Source organism: Echinops telfairi, unplaced genomic scaffold (assembly GCF_000313985.2).
Source record: "Echinops telfairi isolate 266 unplaced genomic scaffold, ASM31398v2 ScPeMD7_9;HRSCAF=40, whole genome shotgun sequence".
In the NCBI taxonomy this organism is placed as follows: domain Eukaryota; kingdom Metazoa; phylum Chordata; class Mammalia; order Afrosoricida; family Tenrecidae; genus Echinops; species Echinops telfairi.
Window position 1 is genome coordinate 36,436,094 of NW_022103906.1, and position 10,917 is coordinate 36,447,010.

Consider the following 10,917-nt stretch of genomic DNA (forward strand, 5'->3'; position numbering starts at 1 on the left):
ATATATATATATATAAAACTGTTGAGACATAGTCAATTAATATGGCCCTACTCTCCCTAATCCCTTGTGTGATGTATTATATATTTAAGTTTCTATGCTGGTGTTTATAATCTCGTTTTGGAGGTGTTCTCTGTTGTCTTATGGACAGAATTAAAGTGTGATATTGTTTGAAATATAAATGGGATATAATACCTTACTGTAAATGAATTCATTACCCTTTGTTTCCTTGGGAATATTATCTGTTGAAAGAAAAAACCCACAACTCTGTCAAAATCACTCCTCTGTGTATAAAATCCATCTCCAAATCAGAGGGCGGTAATTTCTGGGACAATCAAGGAAGAAGAGCCATCAGTGGAGCAGACTCAAGGTCTCTGCCTACAGTAGTAGAGCCCAAGGTCAGAGGCACCAGAGACTGTGACATGATGACCATGGAATAGAGCAAAAAACCCACACTGACACCAGAGGCCAAGGTAAGGCGACCATGAGACAAACCAGGACCAAGAGGGAAGCTATGAGACTGTGATGCAGAGAGGCTTTCCTGGTCCATGGTGGCAGAGGCCAAGGAGCCACAGGGCAGAGCAGCCGAGGACAAGAGAGAGACATACTGTACTGCTGGCTAAGGATGGTTATTGCTCTTAACCAGTTACAGTATCTTTAATGTTTATGATTCTAACTTTGGTAACCAGTTAACTTCCCTAATAAATTTCTATAGTTGTGAATGTTGTCTGTAAATTCTGTGTGGCCATCACAATAGATCATTGAACCCAATAGAGGAGAGTGCCCCGAGAGGAACATGTGGTGTCAGAAGGTAAAGAAAGATGGAGGGCAGAAGCTTGACTGACTTCTGCCTCAGGGCAATAGATCTTGGGCTGGAAGGGGTTGGTGTCGCCTTCTCCCTTGTGAAGCAGGAGAGACTGACTTCTGGACTGTTTCACTCACATGTAGACCGCATTCAGAGTAAAGCCCTTCTATGGAACACGGAAGACAAAACACACATGCTGCTAACATGGCTTCTCCTTTGGCAGTCTACGATGTTTCAGCAAGTCTCTGCAGGGACACTGATTGTCTCTCCCATTGAAGGCCATGCCCCGAATCCAATCCTTGAGATCCATCATTTGCTGCTGTGGAACTGATTTTTAGAGAAATCTCCCTCCGGCTTGAGTGCAGATGAAGTACGTGGCTGGTTTTAGTGCTCCTGAAGGTCTGTAGTTCACACTGGTCATTGACATTTTTCTTGATGAGTGGAAGTGGATAAGCTTATATTTCTTTCTTCTTTTTTATCATGATTACATTTAACTCATTTTGAGAGAAATAATCTAAGTTAAAAAATGATTCCACTATACTTCTTAACTTTATTTTTCCTAGAAGTCTCCACAGGCTTTAAACATCATATTTCAACTAATTTCTGAATGTTTTAATGACTGCTCTGCAGTTCTCCTCAGGTAATACGATTGGGGAGTATCTTTTCTATTGTTGAATTCAATTTACTGTATTCTTTATTATGTGGGATAAAACTACCCTATCTGCAAATTCCACATCTACATATATGCAGATTTATTTCAAGAAAACCAAGAAAGCTCTGAGATTTCACTTTGCAACTCAGCCATTCCTCTACCATAACTCCCCAACTTCTTTAAGTCTAAAATTCTCCAATTGACTTCATTTATTTAAGAATTTTCATTCTTTGCTCAAATGCTAGAATCCTTGGAAATATATAGAGATGCATTTCACTTATTACTTATACCTCTGAAAGGTCTTCTTAGGTCTCTTCCTAAGAGCAGGTTTTGAAGATGGAAGGTAGAACATGGATGCCTTGAAGGTAGCAAGTAGTTTTTGAGGCGTATCAGGATGGGGCAAACCCACAAATGCAAAGCTCAACCTCACATTGAGTTTTAATGATGGAGACAGGTATTCAGAAAGTTCAACTACATTTTTCAAAGAAAGGACATTGATGTGTATAATAGGGGTGTGTGTGGGTGTGTGTGTGTGTGTGTGTGTGTGTGTGCACTTGTAAGAAAATATGGGTGGAATTTAGCCTGTCAATTGGGTTGCAGCCTGATGACTTCCCATGGAAGTCTAATGGAGATTATAGCTCTCTGGAGGCTGGCCATCCTAAGAGCTGCTGGAGCCATACAATGTTTTCCATAGACTTTGGATCCACATGACTTTGACATACTGGCCTGTGTGTGATCTTCCGGTATTCTGCATCATTGCATTTTGCTGTGTGAGTCTGAAGAAGGACTTACGGATTTATGGACTTGAGTTAGACTGGGCTCGGATGTTTTCTTGAAATATATAATTACTCCTTGATATAAAGCTCTTTCTCATACATATGAGCACTGGATTTGTTTCTCTGGTCAACCCAGCCTAATACAATGCTGATTAGCAAAAATGGACACTGTAATAAGATGCTTACCAGGTGAATGAATCCTGCAGCCGTGAAGCATGTACTAAAAATTATTGATAGCAGTTTGGAAAACTTCACTGAGGAACTAGAAGAAGAAAGACAAAGAGTTATTGACTCTCGTTAACATAAGAGTACAATAACACAAGCACTTGCTACTCAAAATGTGATTCATGGAACAGCAGTAGTGGTGTCAACTGAGAAGACATTAAAATTCAGATTTCCACAACCCAGCCATAATCTGTCAACTATGCATTTTTTACAAGTTCCTCAATTTAATCATGAGCACATTAGGGTTTATAAAGTAAAGTTCTAAACAGTCAAGTTATACACTTATTCAAGAAGTTTAGAATTTTACAGTGATATCACTAGCCTGATATTATATTGTTTAAAATAATGTTATATATGCTTCATTATAGGAGCTCTGGTGGTGTATAGGTTACATGCCGGGCTTCAAACTGTATGGTATGTAGTTCAACACCACCATCAGCTCTGAGGGAGAAAGACTGGGCTTGAATTCCCACAACAGTGACAGTCTCAGAAGCCCACAGAGGGTCACTATGAGTCAGTAGTGACTTGATGGTAGTGAGTTTGGTTTTTTTTATATGCTTAATTATAACAATTTAATAGAACGTATAGTACAAAAGTCATATTCCTAGGAATTGTCAGAAGGGATGGACTGGCAAAATAAAATATTGAATTGATCATAAACATGCATGGCTAATGTCATAATAGGAACTGTGAGTAATAAGAATGAGAGAACCTCCCATTCTGTGATTTTTGGCAAAGGCACCAATTACTCAAGGTACCCTTTTCCATCCCTACTTTTGACAATTAATGAATGCTTCATAATGGCCTGCTATGTTCTGTGATTCTAATCAAAGCCCAGACATTTGGTGGTAAAAATTAGAAGTTCATTAGTGCCCAGAGGCAGCTTGTTGTTAGCTGCTCCAGTCAGTTCCTACTCCATATACACAGAATTAAAAACCTCCAAGTCCTGTGCCAGCCTCACGATTGTTTGTAGGCTTCAGCCCATTGCTGAAGGCACTGTGTCAATTCATCTTGTTGAGGGCCTTCCTCTTTTTCACTCCCCTCTACTTTACCAAGAAGTTTTCTTCAGAGACCGGTCTCTACTGATAACATGTCCCAAGTACGTGAGATTAAATCTCACCATCCTTGCCTTTAAGGGGCATGCTAGCTGAGTTTTTTTTTTTGAAGACAGATTTTTCTTCTTTTGGCAGTCCATTCTACTGTCAATATTCTTCACCAGCACCATAATTCAAATGCATCAACTCTTCTTTGATTTTCCTTATTCAGTGTCTAGCTTTCACAGGCATACAAGGCCATTGAAACTACCATGGCTTGGGTTAGGGACACCTTAGTCCTCCAAGCAACATCCCTGCTCTCCAACACTTTAAAGAGTTCTTGTGCAGCGTATTTACCCAATGTAACAGGCCTTTTGATCTGTTGACTGCTGCTTCCATGAGCACTGATTATGGATCCAAGGGAGACAAAATCCTTGACAACTTTTACTTGACAACTATTCCTCATTCATCATCATATTATCTATGAGTCCAATTGTGAGGATTTTGGGGTTTTTTTACACTGTTGTAATCTACATTGAAGCAACAATCTTTGATTTTTTATCAGCAAGTGCTTCAAGTCCTCACTTTCAGCAAGCAGGCTTGCATCATATTTATTTTATAGGTTGTTAATGAGCCTTCTTCAAATCGTGATGCCCCATTCTTCTTCATATAATTCATCTTCTCTGATTATTTCTTAAGCATAGAGGTTGAAATATGGTGAGAGGATACAACCATAGAACATACCTTTGCTAATTTTAAACCATACAGTGGTCCCTTGTTACGCTCGCACAACTGCTTCCAGATCCATGTACAGGTTCCCAATGAGCACAATGAAGTGTTCTGAAATTCCCATTTATTTATAAGCTATCTATAGTTTGTCAGGGTCTATATTGTTGAATGCCTTTGAATAGTCAATAAGACACAAGTAAATGTTTTTCTGCTTTTAGCCAAGATCCATCTGATGTCATCAATGACATATATATGACAACCCAGAGTGCTTCCTCTGTCTGCAAGGTGATCCTTTTCCATATCTCCCTGCCCTAGATCCCTGGAGATCTGCAACCTGATCCCAGGGATTTCCCAGCCATGCCAGCTGTGCTGTCTCTACATGCCACTGAAGTCACCACCCATCAATGGCTCCCCCTTCAACCCCCAGCTGGGTTGCCACACCAGGAGCTGCACAGCTTCCCTGCTGAGTTCCAAAAAGCCATGGCTGGACCACCAAACAGCTTCTGGCCACTGGTGGCACTCCACTAGGGGAGAAATTCCCTTCTCCTGAGGTTCCCATCTTTCCACGTGGCAGTGATCCTGCAGGCAAGCTCTGGTTCCTCCACCACCCACCCAGAGTCCCAGGGGCTGACCTGAAGTTCACCTGCAGTAAATTTGGTCTCCTGCAGCTGTGGGAGCTCTCTGCACCATCTCCTAACACCACCCCACCCCTGTAGCAGCTGCACTCCCATACCTATGGGACACAGTGCCTGCCACTTCCCGGGCAGCATGGCTCAGCATTGCTCCAGCCTCTCCAGGTTTACACAGCACAGCACTTCCAACTTCTGCTGGCCTGTGTTGAGCAGCGTCAGCAGCCTTTCCTGCAGTGCAGCACCATTCCAGCCTTTCCCCAGCTCACATAGAGCAGCTCCGGCTTTTCCCAGGACAGTGGCACCTCAGCCTCTCTGGCCCATGAGGAGCAGTGGAGGATGCCATGAAGGATGCCTTCCTTGGCCTGGAAGGCATCTAGCCTTGCTCTGGAACCCAGGGAATCAGCTACCTGGTCCCTGGGACTCCCCAGCCCACAACGACCACACCACCTCAGAACCCAATGCGGTCACCCCAGTGATTAGCCCCTCTCAGCCTTATTGCTGCATCTGGAGTTAGTTAGCAGTCACATTGTGCTCACCACAACTATGGCTGGGCCCCCACATGGTGACTTTCTAGCTCTCTCCAACTTGAGCTCCTCCTTCCTCCCAAGGCTCCATTCTCTGCACAAGGTGGCAGGTCCCTTCATTGAGCAGTAACTTCCAAGGACACACCCATGGCCCAAACAGCTGTGGCTAAACCCTGTGGCTAATTACCTGCAACTACAGCAGCTTTCCCCAATATTGCCTGACACCCTATCCGACAACCCTGCAACAGCAGCAGCTGTTTCCCTCCCGTCATCCACAACAGCAGAGGCTGTCCCACACCTGTGTGGTACACCCTGCCAGGGGCAGCTGCCTTCACCAGTGTCTGGCACCTCCACCCTGTGGAGACTTTCCCCTGGCACCTGCACCAGCAGCAGTTGGATTGTTGCCACCTTCACACAGCACCCCTCATGCGGCAGCAAGGCCTCCCCAACTGTTGTCTTCTATTAGGTGCCATAAAAAGGGCTGCAAATCATGGCCTGACAGCCCAGAACAAGTTGGCCCAGGGGCATGCATACAGTCACCAGGATCACCCCAGTACCAGAGGCCCCATCACTGTTATTGGCCACAGAGTCATTGTGGCACCCTGCTTACACAGCAATTTGACCCACCACCATAGTAGGCCACAGGTAGACCTCAAAAATACCCTTACCAGTAAAATATAGAAAGAGCTCAGTGTCCCTTGGTCTCCCAGAAACATGGCATCCAGTTCTCCTAAATTGGCATATAAACAACAAAGTACCGCAAAACTCTCAACAATAAAATAAGAAAGATAAAACACAACAGCAGAGCTAACGATGCTCATAGAAGAATCAGACATGGATGTACCACAAAAAGAAATTTTCAGAAAGCTGCTTGGAGTAATACAAGAAACAAAGGAAGCAATGCAGAATAAGGAAGCAATGATAGAGAAGATGAAGTCCACAATAGGGGAGATGAAGTTCACGCACCAAAGGGAAATACAGGAGCTAATGGATGAGGTAACAGAAGCTGCACACAAGATCACAGATCTTATGACCAGACTAGAGGAGGCAGAGAATCGTGCCAGTGTTCATGAAGACAATCAGGCAGACTTCAACAAACGAGAAAGATAGTCAAACAAGATAATAAAAGAGGTGGAAGAAAACCTGAGATCAATGACAGATGCTATGAATAAGAACAATATTCAAATAATTGGTTTACCAAAACAAGACACAATGAGGAAGTCTACAGCTAAATCAACAAGGGAATTTCTGGCAGCAAACTTTCCCATCTTAATGAATGAGAATCAGACACTCACACCGGAAACATAGAGGACACAAAACAGACTAATCCCCTGGAAGAACTTGCCAAGGTATGTAATAATTAAATTAGCCAAATTCAAGGAAAAAGAGAAAATTTTAAGAACAGCAAGAGAAAGAAAGGCAGTCACATACAATGGTGCTCAGGTAAGAATATGCTCATATTTACCAGCAGAAATCATGAAGAGGAGGAGAGAGTGGAGTAACATCTTTCTAAGGCTGAGAGAAAAAAACACCTGCCCAAGAACCCTCTACCCTACCAAATTATCTATTAAGATAGGATAGATAAAGGTCTTCCAGGACAAGAAAAAACTCAAGGAATATGCCATGAAACATCCAACACTGCTGAAAATTCTTGCCAACTCACTATAGTCAGTGGACCAATATCCACAAAGCACAAGCAAGAGGTCACCATATAGCCCAACTCCATCCAGAAGTCAACGTGTCGACACCCAGTGCAAAAGGTATGAGTTGTTAGCAATGAATCTACAGATTGTGATAATAACTCTAAGTATCAACAGTCTGAGTGCATACACTAAAAGAAAAGCTAGCAGACTGGCTCAGAAACAAAACCCATCAATCTGATGCTTGCAATAGACACCTCAAGCTCAGAGACAAAAATAGACTAAGAATAAAAGACTTGCAGAAAATATACAAGGAAAGTGGCAACTTAAAAAATGCAGGGGTTGCAATCCGAGTCTCTGATAAAATTGACCTCAAGGTTCAAACCATAAAAAGAGACAAGGAGGGACACTGTATAATGCTCAAAGGATCAGTAAACCAGGAACCAGTGAGCATAATCAATATATATGCGCTTAATGAGAGACCCCAAAAATTCATCAAACAAACTATTCAAAAGATGAAAAAAGAAATCACAGATTCAACAATTATAGTAGGTGACTTTAAAACACCACTATCAGAGAAAGATAGATTACTGGGCAAGATGCTCAGCAAGGAGGCTACACAGCTAAACACTATTATTAGGCAACTGGACCTGATAGACATATACGGAGCTTTACATCCAAATGCAAAAAAATCAACAATCTTCTCAAGTGCTCATGGCTCATTTTCAAAAAATAGACCACATGCTGGCACAGAAGTCAAGCCTGAGTAAATTCAAACACATAGAGATTATGCAGAAGTCCTCAGATCACCATGCCATAAAGCTGTTGATCAATAAAAGGATGACCAGAAAAACAGTTGGAGGATGAATAATGATCTTCTGTGATATGAATGGATACTGACCTAGATTAAAGAGTTTAGGAAGTTTCTAGAAACTAATGAGAATGAGAATACAACGCATCAAAACTTAAGGGATACTGCAAAAGCAGTCATCAGTGGTAACTTGATAGCAATAAGTGCATAAATGAAAAATTAAGAAAAACGTATGACTGACATACTATCAAAAACCTCAATGAACTAGAACACAGCCAACCAAACAACCCCTACAATAGTAAAAGAAAAGAAATAATAAAAATCAGGGCAGAGTTAAACCAGTGGGAAGACAAGAGGATGATGCAAAAGATAAATGCAGCAAAAAGCTTTTATTGAAAGGATCCACAGAATTGACAGACTTTGGTTGGCAAACCTAACCAAGGAAAGGCAAGAGCAAATATCAAGGGCCAAGATGAGGGATGAAACAGGGGCACTTTTCACAGACCCCAATGAGATTAAAAGGATAATCACAAAGTTCTATGAAAGTCTGTACTCTAATGAATTCAATAATGTAGAAGACATGGACAAATACTTGGAAAAACTATCCCTCCCTAGAATATCCCAGATAAAGGTCAAGAACCTCAACTGACCCATAGCAAAAGAAGAAATATATATGATTATCAAGAAGCTGCCAATAAAAAAAGCTTCCAGACCAGATGACTTCACAGGAGAATTCTACCTCGCATTCTGGGAAGATCAGACAGTGAACCTCCACAAATTATTCCAGAGCATAGAAAAGGATGGCAAACTCTCAAACTCATTTTATGAAACCAATCTAACTTTGATACCAAAACTGGGCAAAGATCCCACAGGAATAGAGAACTACACACAGATGCAAAAACCCTTAACAATTGGCCAATAGAATCTAAAAGTATATAAAACATACTATCCATCATGATCAGGTAGGATTCACCCTAGGGATGTAAGGATGGTTTAACATCTGAAAATTCATCAATATTATACACCACATTGATAAAAAAAGCATAAGAATCACATGATAATATTGATAGATGTAGAAAAAGCATTTGAAAACATCCAACACCCATTCTTAATTAAGACATTCAAGAAGATAGGATTGGAAGGAAAATTCCTCAATTTAATACAATATATCTATGAAAAGTCAACAGCCAACATGATAATCAATGGAGACAAGACAAAATCAATCCCACTGAAAAAGGGGATCAGACAAGGATTCCTTGACCCCACTTCTATTCAATATCATATTGGAGGTCCTAGCTAACAACATAAGACAGCAGAAGGACATTTTTTGGATACCTTTTTAGCAAGGTATCCAACTGGGAGAGGAGGAGCTGAAACTAACACTATTTTGCAGATGACATAATTCTATACACTGAAAGTTCCAAAAGCTCTACAACAGGAACACTGACAGTAATAGAGGAATATGGAAAAGTGGCAGGGTACAAGAGCAACACACAGAAGTCTATTGGTTTGCTATTTACATTGTAGAAGACCATAGAAGAGGAGATTAAGCAGGCAGTACCCTTCACAATAGCTATGAACAAATTGAAATACCTAGGGATATATTTAACCAAAAAAACCCCAAAAGACTTATACAAGGAAAACTACAATACCCTACTACAGGAAACTAAAAGGGGCCTCCACTCATGGATTGGAAGACTCAATATAGTAAAGATGCCAATCTTACCCAAGGCACTTTATAAGTTTAATGCTATCCTGATTCAAATACCAATAACCTTCTTCAAAGATTTGGAAAAATGGATCACCAATTTCATATGGAGAGGGAAGAAGCCCAGAATTAGCAGAAAACTCCTCAAGAAGAAGGATAAAGTCAGAAGGTTCACTTTACCTGACTTTAACATGTACTACACAGCCACAGTGAGCCAAACAGCATGGTACTGGCATAATGACAGATACTCAAACCAATGAAAAAGAACAGTAAACCCAGAAATAAATCCATCAGCATATAGACAACTAATCTTCGACAAGGGCTCAGAAAGCATCAAGGGGGAGGCAGATGCCCCTTTAACAAGTGGTGCTAAAAACAATAGATATCCCCAAGTAGAAAAATGAAACAAGATGTTTACCTCACCCATGCACAGGAACAAACTGAAGGTGGATCACAGACGTAGAATTAAAACCCCAATATATGAGGACCAGAAATGAAGGGATCAGGACAAACCTAAGAATCTTGGCCCAGGGAATACATAGGCTAACTGCAATAGGGGAGGGTACACACAGAGGTGAACTTGAAATAGACAAGTCAGATTTACTAAGGATAAAACACCTGTGTGTGTCAAAAGACTGCATCAAAAGGGAAACAAGGCAACCCACAGACTAGAAGAGGATTTTTAGCAATGACACAACAGACAAAAGGCTTATTTCTAAAATCTACAATACCCTCCTGGCCTGCAAAAAGAGAAAAACAGTTAACTCCCTAAGGAAGTGGGCAAAAGACTGAAAAGAAGTTTCACTAGAGAGGAGACCCAAATGGCCAATAGACATATGCGAAAACACTCTGATCATAAGCCATCAGAGAAATGTAAATTAAAACAACCATGAGATACCATCTAACACCCTTGAGGTTAGCCCAAATCAGAGAACAACAAATGTTGGAGGGGATGTGGCAAGATAGGACCTCCACCCTACTGCTGGTGGTTGCGTAGTTATATATAGCCTCTGTGGAAAGTGATTTGGCGATATTTAAAGAATATGGAAATTGATCTACCTTATGACCCAGTTATCCCTCTACTGGGCATATACTCAGAAGAGTTAAGAAATAAAACATTCCAAAGTTTATTGCGGAGCAATTCACAATTGCAGAGTTGGAAACGACCTAAATTTTCATTGATAGACCAGTTTATTAGTAAACTCTGGCACATACACACAATGGAGTAATACTCATCACTGAAAGCACTGATGATCACATGAAACACGTCATTTCATGGGAAGAGTTGGAGGAAATTATGCTAAGTCAAGTCAGCCAATCACAAAAAGACAAGTACAATGCAAGTCCCCAGAGGTAAGTATAATCAGCACAGTAGGTATAGAAC

The 10,917-nt window shown here is 41.2% G+C and overlaps 1 protein-coding gene across 1 annotated transcript in view; it reads right to left on the reverse strand.

The window, feature by feature from the left end:
* KCNU1 (potassium calcium-activated channel subfamily U member 1) overlaps positions 1 to 10,917 on the reverse strand; it is a 193,909-nt gene that overhangs the window by 171,491 nt on the left and 11,501 nt on the right. Inside the window, exon 6 of the mRNA XM_045286870.1 lies at positions 2,417 to 2,492. Coding sequence (XP_045142805.1) covers positions 2,417 to 2,492 — 76 coding nt within the window. The remainder of the gene's footprint in view (positions 1 to 2,416; positions 2,493 to 10,917) is intronic.